Source organism: Onychostruthus taczanowskii, unplaced genomic scaffold, assembly GCF_017590055.1.
Source record: "Onychostruthus taczanowskii isolate IOZ18803 unplaced genomic scaffold, ASM1759005v1 scaffold20, whole genome shotgun sequence".
NCBI classification, from domain to species: Eukaryota; Metazoa; Chordata; class Aves; order Passeriformes; family Passeridae; genus Onychostruthus; species Onychostruthus taczanowskii.
This window is the reverse complement of record NW_024499240.1, coordinates 8,962,986-8,987,936: the sequence shown is the minus strand read 5'-3', so window position 1 is coordinate 8,987,936 and position 24,951 is coordinate 8,962,986. Positions and strand designations below refer to the sequence as shown.

The following is a 24,951-nucleotide window of genomic DNA, read 5'->3' as shown; positions in this document are numbered from 1 at the left end:
TGAAATACTTTTCCCGTAAGAGCATCTGAAAAGTTTTTACAAAATTATTTGCTTTATTCATCTAGGAAAAGATAAGATGACCTGACATTTGGTGTCCTTCCAAGTGTATGGAGAAGTCAAAGGTTTTTAAAAGGACCCATGTCCTAAAAACTTAATGGATTATTTAGGTGGTGTGCATAGTTCAGCCTTGTAATGCCTACAATGGTCTTTGTACATCTGGCGGCTCAGAAGTTCCTTATTTATTTAAGCTGCTTTCAGGTACTTGACTCTGGAGAATAGAGATCTCAAATTGATTTGTAGGTTTGTTCTTTCAGAGTACCAGATCTCTTGAAGAGTTTCTGTTTGTCCTTTTTTTCTTGTAATAACAGAAGGTTTTTCTGATGTGCCACTGTTCTTTGTCTCACTCTTCATAGCAAAACTTCACCTTCTCATGATACAGGCTGTTGCCCGGTGGATGGCTAAATTTCTTCTGAGGTTTTGAAGGAATGCTTCCTCCCATGGTTGTCTTCTCTGTGCACAGGACTCACCAAGCCACATCAAGAAGGCTTTGTTTCAGCAGCAGAGACCTCCGATTTGAGGGCAAAAGAACATTACACAGCCTCTGTGTATTTTAGTATTAGCTCTTCAAAGCAGCTTACATGTTGCCGTACTATTTCCCTTGGGGATGGGATTCCTGCTATAATGTGAGCTATCTCTTCCTCTGGCTGATGTCAGCAGTGAGAGCCCATATTTGTTAAAGAAATACCAGCATGTGCTGACGTTGCAAAGAGGGCATAGTACTTGTGGTTTCGTTCAGCATCACTGTAAGCAATTTCCCTATTCTGTCAGTTATTGTTTGGGAGTGCAGCTGGAACCTGGAGGCCAGTGGGCTGGAGATGAAAAATTTGTTTTGATCCAAGGAAATGACTTTTGAAATCAAAATCATTGGTGTTGAAATCTAAATTAAAATTATCCAATTGCCAAGGCTTCCTCCATGCAGAAGGAGGTTAATTAGGCCACCATACTTCTCCTGAGCAGTCGTTGCTTTGAGAGAATAAGTAACAACATAAGCTGGAGTCCACACTACATAATACCATTAGGTTTATTGCTCTGCTTTTACAGCTCACAGTAAAGAGAACTGTTGCAATTAATGAACAAAGTGAATGCAATGCTGCAGTCAAGATCTGGGTGAGGTATAAGATACAGAGCCTAGTTCTGCCAGTCACATACTGGCAGAAGAAAGCACCATAGTTTGTCAGGAAAGGAAAATGGGATCTGCTCATTAATGAAAAGAAATCTCTCCCTCACATGTATCTGACAGCATCCTACTAAAACTCTCCAGGAATGATAGCTGGGAGCAGAGAGGAAGTTAATGAAGACTGAGAGGAAGAAAAAGACCATTCAGCCAATTAGCCAGAAACTGGCGACACTCCTCTGGAGATTGCTGGCTGCAGCAGGCAGGTTATATGTGGTATTATGAAACAAAAGAAGACATTTCCAGCTCCAAATGTCTCGCTCTTGCACCAGTGTAAATCCCAAACAGTCACTGCTGACTGTTCACTGTTGTGTAGCAGAGAGATGTAGATTGTGTTCCTCTTCTCAAGCATTAAACTGGTGTTTGACTGAAAACAAAGCCAGCTAACCCCAAAAGGCAATAACGATATATATTCCTCTTTTCATTCCTTTTTCACTGGTTATACACTCAATTTAAAAGCAAACAGCTACACATGCCAATCACATTACAATTCCTTACATTTTCTTGTATTCTATTTCCCAGTCAATCAGCTGTCATCTGTTTTGTCTTTACCCGCTAAACTCTTCAGGACATGGAATTTCACTTTTCAGCTTGTACAGCGTGGAAAAAAATAGATCTTTGGTTATTACCGTAATATAAATGTGTATTTGTGATCACAATGATTGCAATTGCATAAAATGAAAATCATATTTCTCAAAGCTCCTGTTAAAGGCCCTGAGATGACTGCTGCCTAATGATAGAAACACATTGCATTCAGAGCAAGCTAGGCCATCATAAAGGCTTAATACTTCCACTGGAGCAGCTAGGTTTGTTGGAAACCAGACACCATTGCCAGATGGAGCACAGGTCTGTGTGTTTCTGTTCTGTTGCAAAAAGCCTCATGAGTGCTGGGTCACCCAGGATGAGGCAAGAGAATTCCTATGATCAAGTTTGCAAGAGGAGTGACTGATGCATTCAAAAAGCAAGTTTCTTTAGGCATGGTTTTTTCCATTAGAAAGGGACACACTTTGCCAACCAGAGAGCAGGGCAGGCAGTGGTCACTGAACAGCATGGACAGTTTGTGCAAGGAGATCTTACACTGGGCAACACTGGGGAAATAGAAAACCATGCTGGCATAACTCTAAAAGAAACATTATATTCTCATAGAGCTGATTATATGTATAAATGTTAACCCCCTCTCAACCATGTACAGATGTTTCCCATGGGATAAAGCATTTTCAGTATGTTCTAATGGTGGGAGTGGGGATGAGGGTCAGAAGGGGTGTGAGGTGGGTCTAAAGCTTTCTTCTGCCCTTTGAAAACCACTCATTTGTCTTCTGGGTTGTGTACCTGGGCTTGATTTAAACTCTTGTTCTTCCTCCTTGTTTTTCCCCCAGTACCATGATTTTGCAAATTTGTTGCGAGTCAAGCATCAGCAAAGCTCTCTCTCAGTGGAACTATTTCAGAGCAATGCTGTGCTTGAATTCAGTGTGAGGGGATCACCTGTGGTTTCTGGGCTGTGCAGTGAGAGGGATCATTTACAGAGCTCTCTGCTGATATTGTTTTCTTGGTTTCCCTTTGATGTTGACGCATGCAGCCATATAAATAAGTGATAAAGTTAAAAATAAGCTTTGGAAAAACCACAGCTCTGATGGCCAGACATGTTCCAAGTGGTAAATAAGAGATATGTCAGAAAGGAAGTGAAATGTGTGGAAGAAAGAAAATGAGAGCATTTATGTGTTCCTGTCCCAGCCTCTGCAACTTTGCAGGTTTGGTTTTATACTTTCCCCTCCATTGCTCTTAGTGCTTACATTTACTGCAGAAGGGAATGAGGAGCTAAAAAAAAAATCTTCTGAACATGACTGTCTTTTGTACTACAATATGAGGACCTTGACCAAGACTTGAAGTCCCAGGCACTGTACAAAGAGCTTGCAGTCACAATAAGGAAGATACCTAGAAAGTGCCAATGAAAGCTCAGAGGCAGTGCTGAAAAGAAAGCTCACCTATCTGCTTCTCTTTACATTGTGTCATCTTTACATTACACTGCTTCTGCCAAGTCTTTCTGATGACCTCTCAGTTCAGGTGATCTTGGCCAGCAAGTCATTGAATTGTAGGGACAGCAGCTACCCAGAGGTACAGGGCATCTGCAGGAATAGATGAAGGAATAGACATCAGTCATTATTCTTGCTGTACATGGATTTGCTTGCAATCCGTGCAAGAATAAATTGCCGACTAATTTATCCTTTGCATGCAAAGCAAGTTCCACAGTCTGAGGAGGGAACGTATGCCAAGGATGCTTCTCAATACCCTGGCAATCTTCTTGAGGAATAAAAAATGTGAGTCAGTCTGAAGCTCCTGCTCCCAAGTCAGACTCATCACCTTCACTTGCCTTCTTGCTGTGCAATGTGGTGTATTCCCAAGCTTTCCTAAAAAGCAGTGGGACAGATGACCTTCACAAGGGTCCAGCCAGGTGGCACAGACAAATTCTGACACAGAATATTTGACTTTCTGCTGCCTTCAATTTGCCATCCTCTATTATCACAGTGCACAGCCATGCTGCTTTACTACTTTACTCCCACAGCAGCAGACATGCCTTTTTTCATGGAAACATGTTTCCCAATCCTGTTGTCAGATAGCCAGAGGTTGTCATCCTCTGCCATAGTGCTAGGGGACAATTTGAATTATGGAAAGCCTATGAGAAATGGTTAACTGTATGACCATAGGAAAACTCATTACAAAAAAATCCCAGTCCCAAAGCTTTAGAAGTGATGAAATGATTATCCCCTCTAGTTCCTGTGGAGCAGGAATTCCCCCACAAGATGCGCTTGTACCCATGGTGGGTGCAGTGGGTAGAGTTTACAAGCAGTGTGAAGAATGTTGCAGTTGTGCTTTCTGTCCTCACAACTCCTGAGCTTCATACATGTGCATAAGCAGCATACCTCTGCTTCCCTCTTCACTTCATTTTTCCATCTCTCATCTCCTCAAGCAAGGACTGGCACATCACTCCTGTGTGTCTCACATGTACATTCTATATATGTCACAACTCCAGCGTCTAGTCCATCCCAGTGCCAGCCCAAGTTCTTTCCAGGTGATACCCTAGCAGTGATAAAACACGGAGAGGCCAGGCAAGATGAGCCAGCTAGCTTCAGCTGGGAGAGGAGGGACATTAGAGTGCAAGCCAGTGTCACGGTGATGATGAGTCACCCAGGTATGCACAGTAACTACAGTGGTGGCCCTTCCAACAGCCACAACATCCTTTGCACCATCTTTTGGTTTCCTGTTGCCAGCACAAAACCAGTTTGCCTTTAGCAAGTAAAACCTTTGTTTCTCTGTATTTTCCCACTGTCTTGGATCCTTTAGAATTTTGCAATCTATACGTGTGTGAGATGCTAAACTTGGAGAGATTACAGCGTGAGCTCAATCCCAAGGGATCTGAGAGTGCTACTCAGCTGCTAGTGCTCATGTCATTCAACAGAGGCAGCACTGAATTGATCAGTCCCTCAAATTTCACAGATTTTTGGTTCTGATATTTTTCTTCTGCTCTTCTATAGTCAAAAGTGCTAAACATTAGTTTGTTGACCCAGATTGCAACTCAGCATTTACCTTAGGGAAGAAGACACTCCCACACCAAGTTGCACAGATGTGCAACTTCCTCACACAACTAATAAAACATCAACTGGATTCCTTCCCTCAGTAAACCAACACAAGAACTTGTGGTTCGCAAGAACAAGGAGTTAATCTTTATTGACCAAGCATTCCTTATGGCAGCTATCGAGAACAAGTGAGTTTAATTTTTATAAAGAGGTCTGTTTAGTGGGGAAGGTGAATGTCATATTTTGCACTTGGGGCAAGAAGGGTTATTCAAGACTTGGTTTTCCTGGGCTGTAGCTGGAGCACAAGAAGAGTGCAACATGCACTTTTGATGATTAGGATAGCTATAGCAGAGCCACAGGGAACCCTCTTTCTGCTCTGCAGTCAAAAGGGATGGTTATCTGTGTTGTCACTGGGCTTAGTGATGAAAGTCTTATGACTATATATCTCAAGTCCAGGGCTAGAGCAAATTACAGCAAATTTGGAGGGGTAACAAAGTCTTACTTCTAAATACAGATAGTCTGAATTTATAATTTTTCTGATACTCCTTGTATCTCAGTGGCTGGTTAGTTGACCCAGACAAGTCAGCACACAGCCAAGCCAAACATTATTAATCTAGACATTATTAACCTTAGACTCAATGAACATACTGTGTTTGATGTGTAATCCAAGGCATATGCTCACTGGTTTGGGGTTTTTTATTTTATAGTTACATATATACATAATAATGGAAAGACCAAAGCTTGCATCTGTGTTTGTACAGTTGTTTGCATGTCCATATGTGAAGTATCCCTCAATATCCAATGTAGGAGATGCCTTTCCTTTAAATTTCTTTTTAAACTAGTGATTTCTGTGCAATGTATGCATCAAGAAGTGTTTACCTGTGTGCAGAGGTTTGTTCAGGCATAAACATACAAGGACAGAAAAACCATAACTTCTACATGGAGCCTAACTTGTGCCATGAACCCAGGGCTTCCAGTTCCTGCTAGCATCCATCAATAGCAGACCAAACAAAATGTTATTCTGTAAACTGATTGCACATCAGATAGGTTTTCTTGTTGCAAATCTCCATAGTTCAGCAGATTGGAGGAGGGGGGAGGGAAAATCAAACTCCATGCCCTGAGAGCCAGGCTATCTTAGTGATTTACAAATGACCTCAGTGATTTAAGTCATTCTGGACACTTAATATTGCTCAAGTCTCTCTGTCTCCCTCTCTCTTGCACTCTCCCTCAGCATAATAAAGCTAAGGAAATCCAGGAGACTAAGATTAGTGACAGGAAGGAAACTGGATATGCATGAATTAAAGAAGACCATTTGCTTTTTTGGATCAGTAGATATTTTTCTCTCAGAAATGCAACATCTTTTTTTTTGCAGGTGACACCCACACATCTCCTCCACTTACTGGCGATGATAAAAAAAGGAGATAAACAACTGGAGCTCGTGCAGTTAGGCTTAATCTTTGTATGTCATCGTCGCCAAGCAAAGCCACAGCAGTAGGAAAATAGAGCTGGTTTCTGCTGCTCGTTTCTAACTGACATTTCTTCACCAGGTTGCTCATGTAACCTGTGGACTCTTTGAACTCCACTTTGTACCTGCAGTCTTTTTACAGTATGTGGGTGCTGCTATGCTGTGACTGGACTGAGCTGCAGTCCATATATACTCTGCCTATACCCCAGTCCTCATTTTGCCTCTGCCTCCGTGGTTTGAAATCAAATTGCAGAACTACAACATAAATGCCTTAATAACTTTTTTTTTTTTTAAATAAAATAAAAAAGGGACAACAAAGGAACACTGATTTTAAAAACCTGATACTGCAAGTTAAATGTAGGGTTTGTAAGTAAGTAATCATGTAGTACAGAAAAGAAAAAGGCAAAAATAAGAGTATTTTTAAATATTTTTTTACATATATATGGTTCTTTTGACTTAAATGTCCTGAAATAATCACTTCATCCTTCCAAGAGCTGCTTTTACTGGAGGAAATCCACTACAGCTGCAGTTCAAACTAATGCATTTCTCTAGTTGCTGGAGGAAAGCTCTGGAGTTCCTTAACTTCACTTTTCCTGCAGACAGCCATTCATCCATCCTACCTTTCCAGACAGTTTGCTCATCCATTGCCCTTTGAACATAATTTGTGCCTTCATCTCAAGACTTTCTTGGGAGTCAACTGTGCACCCAAGTCCACACACAGGACCTAACCTGGCTTTCATCATCAATGCAGCTTATGTCTCAACGATCCAGAGCAGCCAAACAGTAAAAAGTACTTCTTGAGGCTAGAAGGACTAGGGAGTTTTTAGGAGTTCTTTCTAGTGTATGGCTAGGGAGAGGCAAAAATCTGAGCTGCCTAGTACATCCTGCAGCTGGTTTCTTAATTTCCATTCCCTGAGGGACTTTTCCAGAATTTCACTAAAGAAGTTTCAGAGTGACTTCTCCTTTAAACCCTTTTGCTTCTTCCATCCTTACTGATGAACTTCTCCCTTACAGGGTTGGACTTGAAAGTAGTGTCAACTGTGTCAGCAGGAGGGAGAGAGATTATTCTATTCCCCTGCTGTCCAATTCTGTATCTTCATAGTCTTACACTTTTTGTTGTTGTTGTTAAGATAAAACACTGGCATTACTTGAACAATCAGCTAACAAGAGAAAAAGCTACAAAGACAGGATAATGCTCCCAAAGGCGTCATTCCAACCTGGACTTCAGCCTCTGTCCCTAAGTATCAGGAGCTGATGAGCTACGCAAACTGAGAAACAATTTCCTTTCTGCAGCCAGTTTTGATTTGTCTGGGGAAGATTGAGAAGCCCAGGAAGAAATGTGAGCAATCTACTTAATCATTTTCATGAGGAAAAAAAATAAATCAGCTCTCATCTTGACCACTGGTGTTTGAAGATTAAAGTAGCCCAAGGGCTGTCACAGTCAGCGAGCATAGCAGGAAAATTAGTTCATTCTGACTCACGACAGAGTGATCTAATTTAATGGGGCACTGAGGAGGCTGTCGAGCACTAATTTAGCTATTATCTAAGCTAGCCTGATTGCTAGCTGTGCCCTGCTGCAGCCCTCCATGCGAAGGGCTCGGGCTGCTCTCGGAGTCTGCCGCCCGCTGAGCGCCTGCTCTGGCCCTGCCCGGAGCCTTCCTGCAGCGCTGCGAGGGAGCGGGGCCGGCCGCGCTCAGCGTGGGCTCGGCTTAGCAGGGGGAAATGCAGCGCACTTCAAGAGCCGCTCCGGTCACACGAGGGGGCAGAAGGGAGGCTGGATAGGAAAGCTTCCTTCAGGCATTTCCTGCCTTTGATTTCTTAATTTCGCAACCTGATCTCTTGTCTTTTAAGGTACTTCAGTATATAATTTCTTAAGCTTCTTTACTTTAGAAGAAAAGGATATTATAAAAATTTTGGCTATTTGATCCTCCTACCAGATTGAAACCACTACGTTAATTTCCACAGAACTGTTACTAATTGCTTGCTTGCATCTTTGATTTTACTGGTTAGGTAGTAATCTTTCCTGTCTGAAAAACTAGATTTGTTCCAACCCATGAGAACATTTCAACCAATCCAGAATAGTTCCCTTGAAGGAATAAGAAGAGAATAAGGAAAGGGAATGATGTAGCCACATGATGCAATTGCTATGAAATTGTGACATTTGAAAATTCCACATAATTTCAATGGTCATATGAATGAAACTGAAGAGTTCCTGGTAAGTTTATGTGACCTAAAGTTATATTTAATTTTTAATAAAACAACAACAAAAACAGCAGCAGCAGGAGCAGCAGGAAGTAAGAACCAGTGCCTTGATTCTGAAGATCTGGTAAGAAAAAGAAAAAAGCAAACAAACAAACAAAAAAACCACCCTGAATTTGAGATCATTCAACTTTTTGTTTCTTTGCAAATGGTTTAATATGAAATTGGCAGCCTCCTAATACTCTGTCAGCCAAATTGGCCACATCATATCATCTGCATGCCCTTGAGGCTGGAATAGTAGCATACTGTAATGTGATGCTCCAACAAAAGCACTAATTGGGAAGAACAGTCCATTTGCATCAAGATAGGCAGCTTGTTTCCTTCTCATAGCCACTTAAAGATACTGACTTTGGCTACAAATTACTGCTTAATGCTATTTTCAGCCTTTCCCAGTCTTTACTGGACCTTAACAAAGCTGATCCTGTTCTCATCACCCTAACCTGTTTTCTGGTTAGTATGAGTGACTAACAAAATTATGTCTTGGCCTGTGATTCATCTTGCATAATGCATTTTCCAGTCACACAGCAAAAGCCTTGCTGAAAGTGGAAAGACTTGATCTTTAGCACTGAAGCCTTCGCCTGTGTGCTCTTAAAACTCAAGCTTTTTGTACCATGCTTTTATTAGTCAAACATACCATTAGTAGCCAAAGTTGCTTCTGCTGTCAGAGCATGTCTGCAGGCATAATGAACTTGGCAATAGTCAAGAGCCTGCTATGCACAGGAAATGAAATGTACAGAAATTAAATGCATCGTGGGAAGCATGTGGTGTGTGGGATCCCCACGTGGCTGTTTGGCACAACTGAAAATGTGAAGATGATGGGAAAAATCAAAGGGATGAATGACCCCCAAGTCCTTCAAACAGAAAACATGTACCTATCCAATCACCACATGGCTTCAATCTCCTGTGGCACTTCCCTACACCAAGCTGAGGAGGAATGTGGCATACAAGACAGTCTTTGTGAAGCAAGTAACCAGTCAGGAAGGAGTACATGTGGAAGGCTGCACAATGGTGTTAGAGATTAACAAATAGGATGGATTCCTGAACTGCTGAGTCTGGAGTAGCAACGAAACAGAAATGATGATGCACAAAGAAGGAAGATATGATATTTTTTGGCAGAGATGCAGGGCTCACATTTATAGCTACAGAAGAAATGAGGCATTTTGGAAAAAATGTTATACAGGAGGATGATACTGGAATTTGGCATATTCAGACTAAAAGGAACGTCCAAGACTTGGCTTTAGTAAGTCTGACCACCCCAGTGGGGAAGGTTCAAGACTGCAGAGATAACACAAGCTACCTTCCTTGGCATTCGTTTTCTAGGGCTTTGGTTCCTGGAAGCAAAGAAGAGGCAGGCTGTTGTATTGTGCTGTGCTGGAGACGTGCAGAACAGGAATGCAGCATGCAGGGGGCTGGAGCTGCACAACCCTTGGTTGACCCCTTGCAACATATGTTGATTGCTGTTCAGATGTGATGACTGCAGATCAGATGTTCATTTGACACTGAAACCCAAAAGTGGGAGAAAGGAGGATGAAAAATTAAATCACTCTTTGGCAGGATTATATTCACATTTGAATTTAAACCTATGTCTAAGGCAGAAAACCTATTGATTTACCTCTGCCCTCCATGAGGGACAATTTCCAAGTTCAGAGCTGCAGCAGAGGGAGGTTTCTTGTTACATCATCCCATAAACAGCATATAGACCCCAAAGGCAGAGCCAGGGAGGGACAGGACTGTCCTGGCATGTTATGCATTGCCTGAAACCACATGGAATAAATTAGGATTGCTGTTTGTCGAATATGCTGATCCACATATGGAGACTCCAGGCTTAACTGGCTTGCTTCTCTGCAAACACTTTATTTTAGTCCTTTACAGTGGTGGATAAAAGGAATTTGCTAGTATCCCATCTCCAACAGTCTGCAATTCATGTCCCTATAGAGCTTTAATATAACAGCAGTGTCCATTGTAACACAGTGCTGGGACTTCTGATGCCCTGATTCTCCTCATTTTTTTCATTTTAGGATATTTCCCTGTATCCCACTTCCTTTTTGGTCAGTTGAATGAATTAATACTTGCTGCAGATGTCCCAGGTCTTACTTTGCAGTATCATGTCCTGGGAGCTACCAGTATGTTTTAAATATGGAAAGTACAAAAGTGTTAGGGGAGGGAAAGCAAATTATACCAATATTTGCTTTAGAAAGCAATCGTTTCCTCTGACTAGCCTCAGGCGTAGTACATTCATTCAAGATTTAATTCACTGTATCTATTTAATAATTTTAAAAGGAGATTGCCAAAAGTATAATAAAACTCTAGGGAATACAGATGCAGTGAAATAGATGCATCTATGCCTAAATATGTATATATGTAGTCTACACGAAGAACATCTATTCTGTTTCATGGGTTTGATACACATTTGCCATCTCACCTTATACGTGCACCAGAAGTTGTGGTTTTCCGTGTGATCATACATGTCGTTGTGTCATTGTGTCACACAGTGACAGCCTGGAAGCTGGTGAGACAGTGCCTGACAGAGAGCTCTGCTCAGCCTGCTGCTCTCTGCTGGGAGTGGCTGGGTGCCCCGGCGCAGGATCATTCATATCTCTCCTCCAAGTAAGGAGGGAGGTAGCAAGGCATCCCTCTGTCAGTGCCAGCAAGGAGGGCCAGGCTGGGACCGTGCAGCGATGCCCATGTGCCCTGCCTGGCTCCCTCCCCTCTGCTCTTTGCATGTGCTCCTAGCTGCCTCAGCTGCAGTACAAAGGTGCAGTAAGGGCTTTTCAGGAAAAGAGTGTAAAAATTGTATGTGGAAAAATGTCAGCCTTGGAGTGTTTGTGAATGTGGTGAGGGGAAAGGAGAAGAAATAAATAGGACTTTGTTTTGAAGTTCTTCAGGTCAGCCATAAGCTTTTGAGTTTGCTGAACTGATCCACACCAAGGCTCTCAGGGCCTGCCTGGTCCATGGCTGGATTCTCATGCTGAAGGCCCAGCACTGCCTCTTGGGCCTTGCTTACCATTGTCATCGGGACACTGCTGTCCCTGGCTGGGGCAGGGGGCACCTCAGTGCTGCTCAGAGGTGGCACAGCACCCTCCAGCAACATGGTTCATGGTGATGCAAGACCAGGAGTGGAAGGCTTGAGGCTCAGTCAGCAAACTCAAATAAACTTCCAATTTGGAAGTGCTAAAGTTGTTTTCTTGGCTTAAGACATCAAAGCAGATTGTTGTTACGCTTCCACATCTCTGCTTTCATCCTGCCTCCTCAAAGAGAGAAAGAATATTCTTATCCTAGTTTGAAGGAAATTAAATGTTGTACAATCCAAATTTTATTTCAAGGTGGGAATGTGGTTTTTTTAAATTGTTTATTCAGAAGTCTTTATAAAATAAACATTGTCTCCTCAGAATGAAAAGGGATTTTATGCCAAGGCAACCCCATTTACAATTTAGGATGTCCTGTTATTGTAAATATACTAGAGTGAAAGAATGGATCATGTTTTGCTAATGACTTTGTCCTGCGCTGGCATGGAGCAGCCCTCAAGAACATCTTTAGAGAGAAAAGTAACTTCCAGATAACACAAAGTTCATCAAAGTGCCCAGAGCAGATCTTGCAGATGTCTGAAAACTTGCATGTCCAATTTACAATGCTGAGAATGAAGAATCCTCTCACACCCCAAAAGCCAGACACTTATGGGAAAAAAAAAATTAGTGGTCTTTAGGTGCTCATAAGTTGGCCCAGAGTTTCGAAAGAGCTCTGGTACAACCTAGGTGCCAGAAGATGTGCATGAATTTTCACGAAGACTCAGGAGAATACCTTCTGAAATCTCATATTCAAAAATAAAAGTAAAAATCTTCACAAAATATGAGCTCTCTGCTTCTAATGCTTCATATATGACTTTGCATTCCCTTGATGCAGAAGGCAAACAAAAAAGAAATGGGGCTGTTCATGATGAAAACATCTTTCTTCCTCTCCCACTTGTCTTGATTTTGTCTTCAGGTTGCTTGCTTTTTCAGTCTGTGGAGTTCCTTGGTCATGACTGCAGATGGCCTTATGAACATTTACAAAGTGTCCAGCCTAAGGACTCACATGTTGAAGGTTTACTAGTTTTCTATTAGCTTGATTTGTCCTGGCAGATCATTTGCTCCATAGCGTAATAGCTTGGATGCCTTCTGACTGACCTTTTCCTCTTTCTTTTAATCATGTGTTTTGAACTTCAAACTGTGTCTTCATCTTACAGAGAAAAAAAGATTATTTTTTACATTTTGCCAGGTCTAACAGTAACAATCTGAGGATTACACATACAGGGAAGGAAATTAAGAGTTAAATCTAAGGTAGTAGTTATTGGAAAAGATAAGAAGTTCTGCTTCTTCCAACAGCTGAGCAAAACCACAAGTGTTAGGAAGAAACCAGCTCGGAAGTCTGATGCCATCTTTCCATCTTATCCACTGACAACCCTCAACACAAGCTGGGCCTCATTTTCAGCCATCATGGAGAAAAATTCTTCTTCTACTTCCCCCTTCCACCCCCCCCCCCCTTTTTTATATTGGTTCGTTGGTCTGGATTTTCTTTTAGTAGATCAAAGTTTAGTTAATACTTGCTATGGCGTCTGTAATCAACAGCAACAAACACAATGAGAAAATGAGAGCTGTCCTTCCATGCCCCAGAGCAAGCATGTGCCCGGAAGCACACGCGGCTCCTGGTGGAATCAGGGCTGCCAGGAGCGATAAGCGGTGTAGTCTCGCGTTGGTGCATAGGATGGGTAACCCTTGTTCTTCTGGTACGGTGGGTGCCGGGGAGTCATGTTCATGTAGTCGCTCTGATGGTACATGTGCTTTGTGGATTTCTGCTGTGGGAGAAGGGTGAAGACAACTGTGAAAACTCTCATGTTAACTGCTGACAGCTCTGGCCCTAGGTCCTTGTTCAGGGAAGCAGGCATATTTGCAGCTTCGAGTTTAAATACATTTACAAAACAATTAGAACACATGTTCTCATCAAATAATCTATGGAATTTGCCCAACCTAACAGTAAGTCTCCAGCTTATCTGGTGGGAGATTAACAGTGTTAGTTCCTCAGGTAAAGGAATGCTACACACCAAGGATACAAACTGATGCCTCTTACCACCATCTTGCCTCTCTCATCTGTGGAATGATTCAGCAGAAACAACAGAGTTTGAGCTGTGAAGGCTGTCCTCATTTATTAGGAGGTAAAGAGAAATCAGCTTAACTCAGAGTAAGAGCATGAAAAATCAGCCCAGACTATGGTTTTCCTACTATTTACAGCAGTAAGACATAATGCATATGTTGTTCTGAACCTTCCTTCAAGGAGTGAAAGAACCAGAGCTGATGTTAATCTTTCATGTCTCCTAATCTGAGCCTCAAAAATCTTATTTCCACTGTTGGATTCCTGCTTATAATGCCTCTGTGAGACAAGGGAAGAATCGGCTCTTTTAGAAATAAGAGTAGCAGAAGACAGGTGAAATAATTTGCCTAAAATCACAGAGAAAATATGTGGCTACAGCAACATTTCAGCCTCTGACTGCTGCAGGCTGTGCAAAAGGTTGGTATTTTTTACATAGCTTATGGTTTTATTGATCAGGGGTATGTAAAGTGCTTCCATACTTTTTCCTTAATAGTGATCATCCCCTCTTTTGTGATCTCCTTTTCACTGAAATTTCCTTCCCATGTACAGAAATAGTTGCATATGCTGCAGTATACATGCATATGATGCTGTGGAATTGGAGGAGGTTTGCATTAGAAAATCTGATGGCTGAATTATGTTTTATGTGCAGATTGGGGCAGTTACTGTGAAATATTTCAAGCTTTTTAATATTAATGTTATATATATGCAAAGGGTTGAATGTAAGTTACATACTGCTTAAGCCATGTAATGCAGTCAATGCCTGTAAAGCATTAGATACAAAGCTTTATCTCTGTGTTCATCTCCATAATACCGGATTTCTGATTCACCTAGGAGGTAGTTTTGCATGGGAGAAAGACATTTTGCTAGCATGAGTGATTTTTGGGCTGTTACAGGATGAAAGACTGCTACTTTTGCAATGGAGAGCCATTTTCCTTCAGGGAAGGCAGAACTGTATGAAAATAGACAAATCTGTAGCTGCTTTCAGGAACTGATCAGGTTTGCTATGTCTGTCAGTACCACAATTAGGACCTTTTTTTACAATTCACAATATCTTCTAGGCAGCTGTATTTACAGTCAACAAAACTCTAAATACATCCACAATCAGAATACATATTATCTGAAGAATACTACCAGCAGTAATAACAGCAGGTAAAAAATGATGCAGCAAACAGCACACGAGGCAATGCAGCCTTGTCACCCTTCTGGGGGCAGACATGTTAGTGGCAAAGTGTGAAGCCATTATGTAGCAAATGAATATAGCACGGAGAAAATGGTTCAGATTGTAAATGATAGATTTGAAGCTATAGCATCTCATCTGCGGCACAGCCACAGCAGCACAGCACTGTAACACCAGCAGCTGCTCAAGTAATCCTCTCAGCTCTCCTCAGTCAGCCTCTACAAGAGGGCACAAAGAGGAACCACTTAACTGGCCTTTTCATTTTCCTGCGGCAGTGACCCCTTTGATTGTTTTCCATTAGAAATAGCCACAGATTGAGAAAGTGTCCTTTTGTGAAACACTTAGCAGATCTTAAGCTTCAGCTAGCAGTGACAGTGGCTTTCTGTATACATGCAACATTTAACCTGGCAGGGATTCTGGACCCTTTGTACAGGCTATCTCGTAACTGTTGTGATGAAAACTGCTATTTAACAACAAAGATAGAGAGGAAAGTCGGAGTGCAAGGAATTGAGTTCTCTATGTTCAAGTCTTTCTCACATGGAGTAAGTAGTGTAAATTGGCTCTGGAGATCACAGTCCTAAGACTTCTCAAGGAAAATGTCCTTCTGCTGCCCCTGTATCATGCCAGGAGGAGAGCTGGATGTGACTTGGGCCAGCCAACTCTCCAGAGAGATTAGAAAGCAAAAATTATGAGCCGTAAGGCTGTCTCAGCTTTCTTACTGTTGATGTACAGACGAGGGACTACTGAGATCCAGGTGCTCCTATTCCCTTTTAGTCAAGCTGGCGGAAATAGTGGTTGCTCAAGGGAATTGCTGGATAGGCACAAGGCACCAGTGCAGATCCTGGGCTGAGGGCTCCCTATAGATTGTTTTATTGTAGGCGAGCTCCTGTCAGTATAGTCTCATAGGGTTTTGCCAGAAATGCTTGTAGTTCTAGATTTCCCTGACAAGTTCAGCTGGCACAGGTGTCCTGGTATTGCTGGTGTGCAGGGCACTGCCAACACTGTGGCATTACTATCTGCTGTAGGACTCTGCTGCAGAGGCCTGACAATCCACCTGGAGAGCATCTGGTGTTTCAGCTCTTTTGGGGTACACCATGGATCTGCATAGCTGGGATGAAGAAACACTGTTATCCTGTACTGTAGGGGTATCAGTGAGTTAGTGGTAAACATGGCGAGTATAGCCTGAGAAATGAACTACTAGAGCATACAGAGCAAAGGAAAATACAAGTTTCTTACCCAATAGTTAATAAAAACTGCAGTTATTAGTGTACTGTAGAGGGCAAGAATTCCAGTCATTGTTGCCAGAATCCACAAAGGAATTGCAGACTGAGGCTCTTGTATTTGGGTGGGTGTCTCTTTAAGGAAAGAGCAAAGAAAACTTTAAGTACATGAAATTAAAAACATCAATCTCTGCTTATTTATTCCTTGTTCCAATGTGTAATTTTTATTAATCATCATTTTAAGATCTCTTCTTCAGGAAGTCCAGAGCAGAAATGTAGTTTTACCAGGCAATCCAACTTTTTTTTTTTTTTAAGGAAACAAACTGCCTCCAGCCATTATGCAGGGAGGATATTGGCCTACAGAGCCAATATCCTGCAGCTTACCTTGCACATGAATGACAGTCCCGTTGCTCTTCTCATTGTAGACGTATGGGGGTGGATACATGACCTCAATTTTGCAGAAGTAGATGTCAGTTTGGTTGGCATTCATGTTCCAAAGATTGAAGATTACTTTGTCTTTATCATGATCCCCCTGGCAGTTGAATTCTTTATTTGAATTGCTGCTAAGATTGGTTGTATTCCATGAAATAAAGCAAACTTCAACTGAACTGTCCGTTCCTTTATGTAGCGAAGCTCGAAATTCCTTCCCCGTCCCATTGTATGTGTAGTTGCAAACTAGAGTTGCATTTTGGTTAGCTACAATGAGCAAAGGATGCTGAGCCACTAAAATCTTGTTTTCTAGAAGGGAAGGGAGAAAGCGAGAAGAGCACTTGTTTATAAAATATAGTATGAGACTTCAGAACCCCACATCCTCCCATGCAACTCTTGTCCATATCTCCTCTCCCCTGCTGACACTCCCTACCAGGGAGTACAAAACCACCCATCTGCAGAAGCAGTTTCTCACAGGAACTACTGTTGCAGCAATCCACCTGCATGTAAATAATATTACACAGTCTCTAGGGGAGACTGAGATCAAGAGTGTTTTTCTTCAGAATCAGAACACTAGCAGAGGCAGTGGCCTGTGATTAAGATTTGACATCAGAGCTCAGAAGCCTAGTCTGCACCTGTGTGCTTGTGTGTATACCTAAGGCTCTCTAAGTCTATCCTTTACTTAGCCAGCAGTTTCCTGGGGGACATTATGGAGTGAAAATACTATGAATTGACACTGCAGTCAGATAAGAGAATATTATTTATACATTTTCTTTTTAATTCAAGGACTCCTGAAGAGTTTGCAGGTGCATTTGCTGAACCATTTCAAGGGTCTGGACCTTGGGCAATGAACACTAAAAGCATGAACTGCTATCATTTTAATGTAAAATAAGTAATTTCTCTAGCCAGCAGCTGTAGTAGATTCTTAATCTCTCAAAGGACGCAGGAGCTGACTAATCTGACACTGCATTGGCACTTAGCACTTGAATAACCTGAAAAAAGCATGTCACATGAATGTATAATTTAATTTTAATTGACCAGACTGATACATAAACAGGAAATGTTTTCTGACATGTAGACCTCTGTGCTATCATCTGCCAAACAATGAAACATAGCAAGGACTATGCAGAAAGACAACTTCTTCCAAGAAAAGTCATCCTGCACAAATGAGGCCCTTCTCTTCAAATGATGACCCCTAAGTAAGAGGAAGGGAGTAGTGGCTCTTAAGCTAGAGATTTGCTAAAGCTTTTATATGACTCTTTAAGTCTTTATGCAAGCTCAGCTCATATGAGGTCTGGATAGTCTTTTACAGATCCTTCAGAATCACTGTGGCTGTTAGAATGACAATTGTACCGCTTGTCCTCAAAATGTGGTACAAACATAGATTCTTTCTACTTAATCCATGTGGCAAGACTTCAAAGCAGGCTAGTAAGAGAAATGAAGTGGGAAGGAGGCCAGAACCAGAATGCCCATAAAATTAGTGTTTAAAACTGTTTTTAACAATATTTAGGACCAAATTATGCTTACTGTATTCATGCCTGCACAAAAAGATAAAGTATCTCAGCCTCTTGAGCAGGATGCTCCTTTGGGATGAATGTGGTCCAGGGAGTAAAGTAAACATAAGAGATGCATGAGGTGGCAAGGACTAGTGGTAGGGTGTGGACAGTAAAAACAACCTTTGGCTAGCAGGTTCTCCAGTTACCAGCAGAACTTGTTAGTTCTGAAGCTGTTAATTCTCTCATTGAAAGTCTCATTTACCAGCCCTTGCTTCAAATGAGAGGAGATGTGAGACAGGGAATGCTCTACTGCCTATCTTTAGCAAAGAAATATTGTAGCCTATCCTCCTTGTGTCTCTTTGCTCAACATTGTTAGTGAGGGGATGGAGGAGAGCTCATAACAGCTCTGAAATCCCATGTTCCAAGCAACAAAAACACTGTGAAACTTTGGTGAAGGATAACATTTCCAGGCTTTCCAACAGAAAGAGACAAGGATCTTGAATCCTAGGACAGCGTGGCTAAGAACAGAGAAGGCGAGTCTTTACTCAAGGTGCTGCCTGTGGTGACTTTTCATCAAAATAAAGACATTTCAGCAAAACAATTCAGTTTCCTTGAATCAGCATTTTCCGACAAAAGCTCTCACATAGGCTTATAAGGCATTCTAGTAAGGGGTGAGGTTTGGATTCCACTGCTTTAGACAAAGTATTTGATCATATTTTTGTTGGCCAGAAAATTGATCTTTGGCCTACGTGGCAATTTGCAAGTCTGCAGTAGAATTTTTCACCTTAAGCACAGCAGAATTCTACGCATCTCACGTGAGACAGAGTTATTCTACTGCTTAGCAGTATTTGTGCACTACTGCAACCCTGATTGTCACAGGGACTGAAGACACCTTCAGGGGAGACCTTTTCTGTCTCAGAGTTGACAACTAAAATAGGGTCCCAGAACAGACAGAAGCGTTATACTTCAAAAAATTCTTGCCTGTTTTCATTTTTCATTGCAGGTCCTTACAGAAAACTAATAGATATTTATTGCTCAGCCTGATCATATTTTCTCTGTGGCCAGGGGAAAGTCAGAGAACACTGAAAATCTCATCCCTGAGGGACTGCCTTCAGATGTTATTTAGACTCTTCTGCAGACCCCAATGACTTACCCCCTCTCTTTTGCTGTCATCAGCTAACCTATATTCCTGATGTTTAGACCTGCATTTCATGCCTTGAGCTCCAGAGTTTAACTACAGCTCTGGACTATTTATGTCCCTGTCATGACACAGTGCTAATTGGCAACCAGTCACTTTTGATACACCCATCTAAAATGATAAATTCCTTCAACTTATTTTCACCTCAATCACCTGTATTTATAATCCAATCTGTTTGCCTTGTCTTGCAGGCTAGGCTTGATAACCCAGATCCATGCTGCTGATGCTGGGATGGAGGCTGGCTGAGCAGTGGGAAAAGCTCATTTGTAGGTCATTAAATGAAGACAGCTCCTACATGACTGAAGCTAAGCACCCAAATCTACTTTCACAAAGTGGCTCTACTAGTCCAAATCTAAATTAAAGGAGATATTTTTGTTTTAATTTCTAGGAAGAACTCATTAGCACCACATGAATGGGTTGGGCTGTAATACCAACAGGGGGGAGGCAAGCTTACCCCACTGGCACTCTGGAGAAGCCTTGCTGTCATCCTCCTCCTCTGGACTTGGAAGTTGTTTTGAATTGAAGAAAGTCAGTCATACTAAAATGTGTGTTAGTTTCACGGGAATGACAGAATAATGCCTAACATCCCTCACTTCCCAGGTGATCTGAATAGGATTTGACTACACTCTTAGTAGGATCTAACCCATTCTGAGCAAACATGGGCTGAGGCTGCTTTAGCCTTCACAGAGACAGGCTTTCCTTACAAGTGTCACTTTGGGTTTGTTAAATGGTGAAACTCTGAAACATTTAGTTGGTGTTTCCATTCCCCTAAGTAGGGTTATGATTGCCACTTCAGAACTGTGTTCAGTCATGCTGTGCAGTAATAAATATCTATATCTCGGCCTTACCCAGCCAGGAAAATGAAAAATCATTGTTTACGGTTTCAAAAAGCAGTGATTTTAAAAATGTAGAATCATTTCAGTTGGTGTATGCAGTCTGCAAGCCTTCTCAGGATCTTAGGATTTATATGCAATGGTGTGTAATATCTCTGAATGCTTGTTAAGATTTTTATAGATTATTTGTAGTGTTGGATATTTCTTGTAATCACATGTGAGGGGGTTTTGGATCATGAAACAAAATGCCATCCGTCTATAATACCTGTAAAATACTGACTCTCTGATCATTGAACCCAATGCAAGCAAAACTTCATTGAAGTTTTTTATTTTTTCTATTTGCCAAGAAAGTGAAATAGAGTTGACAAAGTATGGAAAATAACTATTTTGAGGTGTTGGTTTTTTTTTTTTTTTCACCAGAACTCTTCATGAATCATCATCAGCTACTGGAAAAAAATATTCTGCTAAAATATTTAGTACTCTTCTTCCTTTTTTATGCCAGCTGACTTCAAGAAGCTATTTTCCAGAGCAAGGTATTGAAAATAAGTTGGCATTTCTCTAAGCACAGGAAAGAAATGGCCCACCTAACTCCCTGGGGGGATAGGGAAAAACCTAAATGAAAAAACTGAAAGGAATTAGTTTAAGCCACAGGCAGAAAGGCACACAGGTATGTTATAAACAAAGCTATTTTGTTTTTGCTGCTTTTCATTTGTCATTCAATTATGTTTACTCTTCTTTCCCAGGTACAAGGGTCCTTCTCTTTTTCTTTGGCTTGAGGCCACCCAGCAGTGTGTCTGACGGGCAGCTGGGGGGATCCTCTCCTGGCTCTTACAGACCTGCTTTCTGCTTAACTTTCCTGCTTTGCTGCAAGTACTGCAGGAGTAGTCCAGAAACCCAGGTGACACTCTTGCTTTAATCAAGCCCAGTGTGAGCACAGGGTGTTTTCTTGGCAGTTTGTGATCTATTTTTTAAAAACAAGAATTAGTTGATGTCATCCTACTCTCAGCTAACCTTTCCTCATCCATCTTTTGCATTCTGGTAATCTTGGCAGGTTAGAAGTTGATTTTAACCCCCAGAGACCATAAGCCATAAGGTTATGTGGATAGTAAAAAGATGAGGTCAGTTGTGGTACACTGTAGTGGGAACCTCCTTGTATTACTTATTTCACAAAATACCAGACACTTCATCTAGCTGCCTCTCTGACAGTCCACAGCAAGGTAATTATTAAGCCAACAAGAAGGGGAGGACAAACTTTGTAAACGTTAGCATTTCTGCAAAAGGGAAATGACTGAACTAGTATTTCAAGTCCCTTCTATGATTTAAACTCAACCTGCAGCATCCACTTGTATAGTCTAACAACAGGATGAATTCTGTGGATTTTCCCAAACCAAAACACCTGAGGCAGATAGTGCACTTCATGGCTTGAGGAACTCCTGCAGGGTTTTGACTTGCCTTAATGTTTTCCCTGTACTAAGGACCTATCATCTTGAAAATGAAGAGTGAATAAAATAGATGGGGAAAGGATAAGAGCCCTGAGAAGCAAATGACCTCATGTGCTTCTCTTTAAGAAGCTGAACAGTCTTGGTGCGCCTGTTGGAGAAACACAAGGTGTTCATGCAAAGCAAGTGTATATGAGTCTATAAAGCCATGGCATAACACCCGTGTCTGAGAACCACACTGTAATTTATTTTGTTGCAATTCAAAAGCACTGCTTAAAAGCTGTTCACACCTCATGGAAATGTGTTCAGAACTGTTAACCTACTCCTGATACTTATTCCCTCCTGGAATTAGTGTCTTCTTTGACAATCCAGGGGCCTGCTGTGGAAATAATTATGATATTGCAAACACAGAATTATAAACATGGGAAAGGACAAGGAAGAAAAAACATACAATTTCTTAAAAAATGTGTATCACAGTGTCATGCAAATTACAATGCCATCACTGAGGAAAAGAACTACAGAAAAATAATGTAGAAATAAGAAAAAAATAGATTCAATTGCATCTCTCATGCTAGAAAAAGTGACTTTTTAAGATGTTCTCGATGTTAAAAACTTTGTACTGGAAACCAGATTTTTATTCCTATCTGTAACTTCCCTGGAAAATACAAAATGCTGATATTTGGAGAAGGTGCAATAACAACAGTTCACAGTCAGGAGTCTGAAAAATTGTCTGTCTCTAGATTATCCTAGCAAAAGCCAGCACCCCTTGCCTTGCTTTGCATTTTAATGTACCCATTGGAAAGACATGTTAGGTCTGAACATAGGAACAGTGCATCAGCAAGCCAACACCAAGATAAATACCCTCAGCCACAACAACTGAAGAGTCAGGAAGATTCACTAAGACTCAAGATTTCAAAATCACAAAAAGATTTTTTTTTTCTGAAGATCTTCGGAAAGAAACTAGATGTCTAAAGTCCCATCCTTCCATCTTTGAGCTCAGTAAGCAACCCTGCATTTGAGCATTTATTTGCTAATCCTGTGACGATGTTGTACTCAGCGCTGGAGCCCATGACACCAAGCCAGGCCATGGGGAGACCTAAAGCTTTCCAAGTAGATTTCGAAATCTACTTGGAAAGCTTTAGGTCAAGTGGAAAGCCTCAGCCAAGTGTTCAGACCTGCTGCCCCCAAGAAAAGGCACTTGTGAGCAGAACTTGTAAAGCCCAGGGGATAGGTGAAATAAACACCCCTTTACCTATGCATGCAATGTCCAAATGGATCTAGAGAGAAGTCAAATTAAAAGAAAGCTCTTGGGTCTCATCTTGGAGGGATACTTCTGGCAGGAGAAAAATTGGCCTCTTGGTTATATCTAGTTGATTCGTTTGCAGCATGCTGCCTCTCCCCTTTCCCAGACCTTCAAAGTGAGAAAAAAATAGGGGAAAGGATTGAAATGTGGGGGGTTTTTGTTACCTGTTACATCAGCAGTGGGGATGAAGAAGAGCACCACGAGGATCCCCAGGAGCATGGTGTTAATGGTGGGCCCGCTGCCTTGTCTCCACCCCCTGCAGGCACTGCCGTGACTCCCAGGGCCCCACAGCACCAGCCTTCCTTCCCTGTGTGGCCAGACCGCACCCTCAGGTGCTCACACAGTTTCTCTCCTCCTCTCTCTGCAGCACGTGATACACTGCCAAGTAAAACTACTGTAATGGCAATGCTTGAACAGGAAGTTAAATTATTTGATGATTTTAGTCTTAGGAAGTTGCCTCTGCGAAGCTTAGTAATGCTTAAAAGTTGCTGGAAACCTTCGTTTAAAGATAGGGACTGTCAGCTCTGTATTGCAAAGAGCGGTTTTGTTTGGGGCTCTGCAAGGCTGCTCCTGTCAGGGAGGAATGGACTTCCCCAGGGATGCAGTGCTCTTTATTTACCAAGAGTAGATACACATGTATACTGGTTCCATCATGATGGAAGATGCAAACACCAGTTTCTAAGTTCCTGGTAGCCAGACCTTGCTCCTCAGGAAGCTGTTTGCTCAGGAACCTTCACCTTTCCTCACTCCTAGAACTCTTCCTCTCTTGGCCTGCAGTGCTGCTTCTGCCTGTTTTCCCAGCCTCTGGGAGCACTGACATATTTGGGCAGTTGTTTCTTCATAGTCATTTCCATGCATCTGCTTGTTGCCTTGAATGCAGAGCCAATAGTGCAGGAAATAGTGATTGGAATACCTTCACATTTTGAAAAATATTCCAATTTATGATGAGTGCAACTGTAATCCAATTAACATCTAGAGTAAAGGCAGCATGCAGCAAGCACATTGCTCAGTCTGTGCTTTCATGGAGGCTGCCTTATGTAGAGTTTTTTCTTCAACTCATCAGGTAAATGCTCTGTCTTCCTTTGGTTTGCAAGTTCAATGTCACCTCCTCCTTTGCAAGAGCAGGTTGTGAGAGCCAGGTGATTTATAACTGTGAGAAGTCCTGATTATTAATTGTTTATTTTAGTCCACCAAAATAGAAATATTTAACTGTACCAATACCTGTCACTATCTTTGGTTTGAGAGAAAAGGGAAGGTATTTAGCAAGAAGGCTTTCAAGAAAATTGTTATAGAAAGGGATGAAGGACCATGCACTATTCTTTCATGCTCCTTAGTACCTGAAGCCTTCAGACCATGTTTTATCAGAAATTGCAAATGCAATTTATGAACAGCCTTAGCTGGTATATTTATTTGCAGTCTAGAAATTCAAACAATATTCTTTTGTTTTGTAATCAGTGTTAGTTGCCTGCAATATTCAAAGTTTTGGATTTTCCTGAAATTATTTTAAAACTACAAAAGGAAAAAAAAAAGATTCTCTCTTTCTTAGCCCATTTTTGTGGTATCTAGATAAATGTCCTGACACATTTTTTTGAGTGTACCTGCAATTACCTATGAAATAGTCTCTGCTTAACTTGTAGTGAGAGTCCCTCAAAAAAGTTACAAAATTCAGTATGTTTCTGCTAAATTGTGTCACAGAGATGAAGACCTACTGCTGGCTCTGGTAACATCTTCTGGCTCTGGCAACTCAGTTTACACAATCTGCGTCTTGGCTGTCAGATTCTTTCTGTATTTGGGATATGGACTGGAAAAGCACAAGGAGTGCATTTTACCCTCATCACAGAATTAGCAGAATATATTGCAGAGAGAGAGAGATAGTGCCATTCATTTCCATTCGTTTCATTTCCCTGTCATTGGCAAAGGGGCACCATTCAGGTGGAAACCAGATTATGGAAACAGCAGTGCAGGAAGAGATCCTGCTCTAAGAATACCGTTAACAAAAACCTGAGGGAACAGTGTGCACTCTCTAGGTAAGGTCCCATTTATTCCCTTCCATCCCTTATTGCTCCTCATGTGCCTTCCCGTTGTGAGGACAGACCATGGCACTGATTGCAAACAGGGACTGGACTGGTGGAATGGAGGAGAGGAAAGAGTGGCCACTGGGCAATTATCCACTGTGGCTCTAGAGACCAAGCTGTGATGGAT

The 24,951-nt window shown here is 41.7% G+C and overlaps 1 protein-coding gene across 1 annotated transcript; it reads right to left on the bottom strand.

Annotated features, from left to right (window-relative positions):
* Positions 1-13,220: 13,220 nt before the first annotated feature.
* Positions 13,221-23,014, bottom strand: CD28 (CD28 molecule). The gene is made up of 4 exons (XM_041403644.1): positions 22,914-23,014; positions 16,436-16,789; positions 16,068-16,186; positions 13,221-13,361 (listed from the first exon to the last, which is right to left on the bottom strand). The coding sequence occupies exons 1-4, from the start codon at positions 22,966-22,968 to the stop codon at positions 13,221-13,223; spliced, it is 669 nt and encodes a 222-aa protein (XP_041259578.1). The 5' UTR covers positions 22,969-23,014.
* Positions 23,015-24,951: the final 1,937 nt, after the last annotated feature.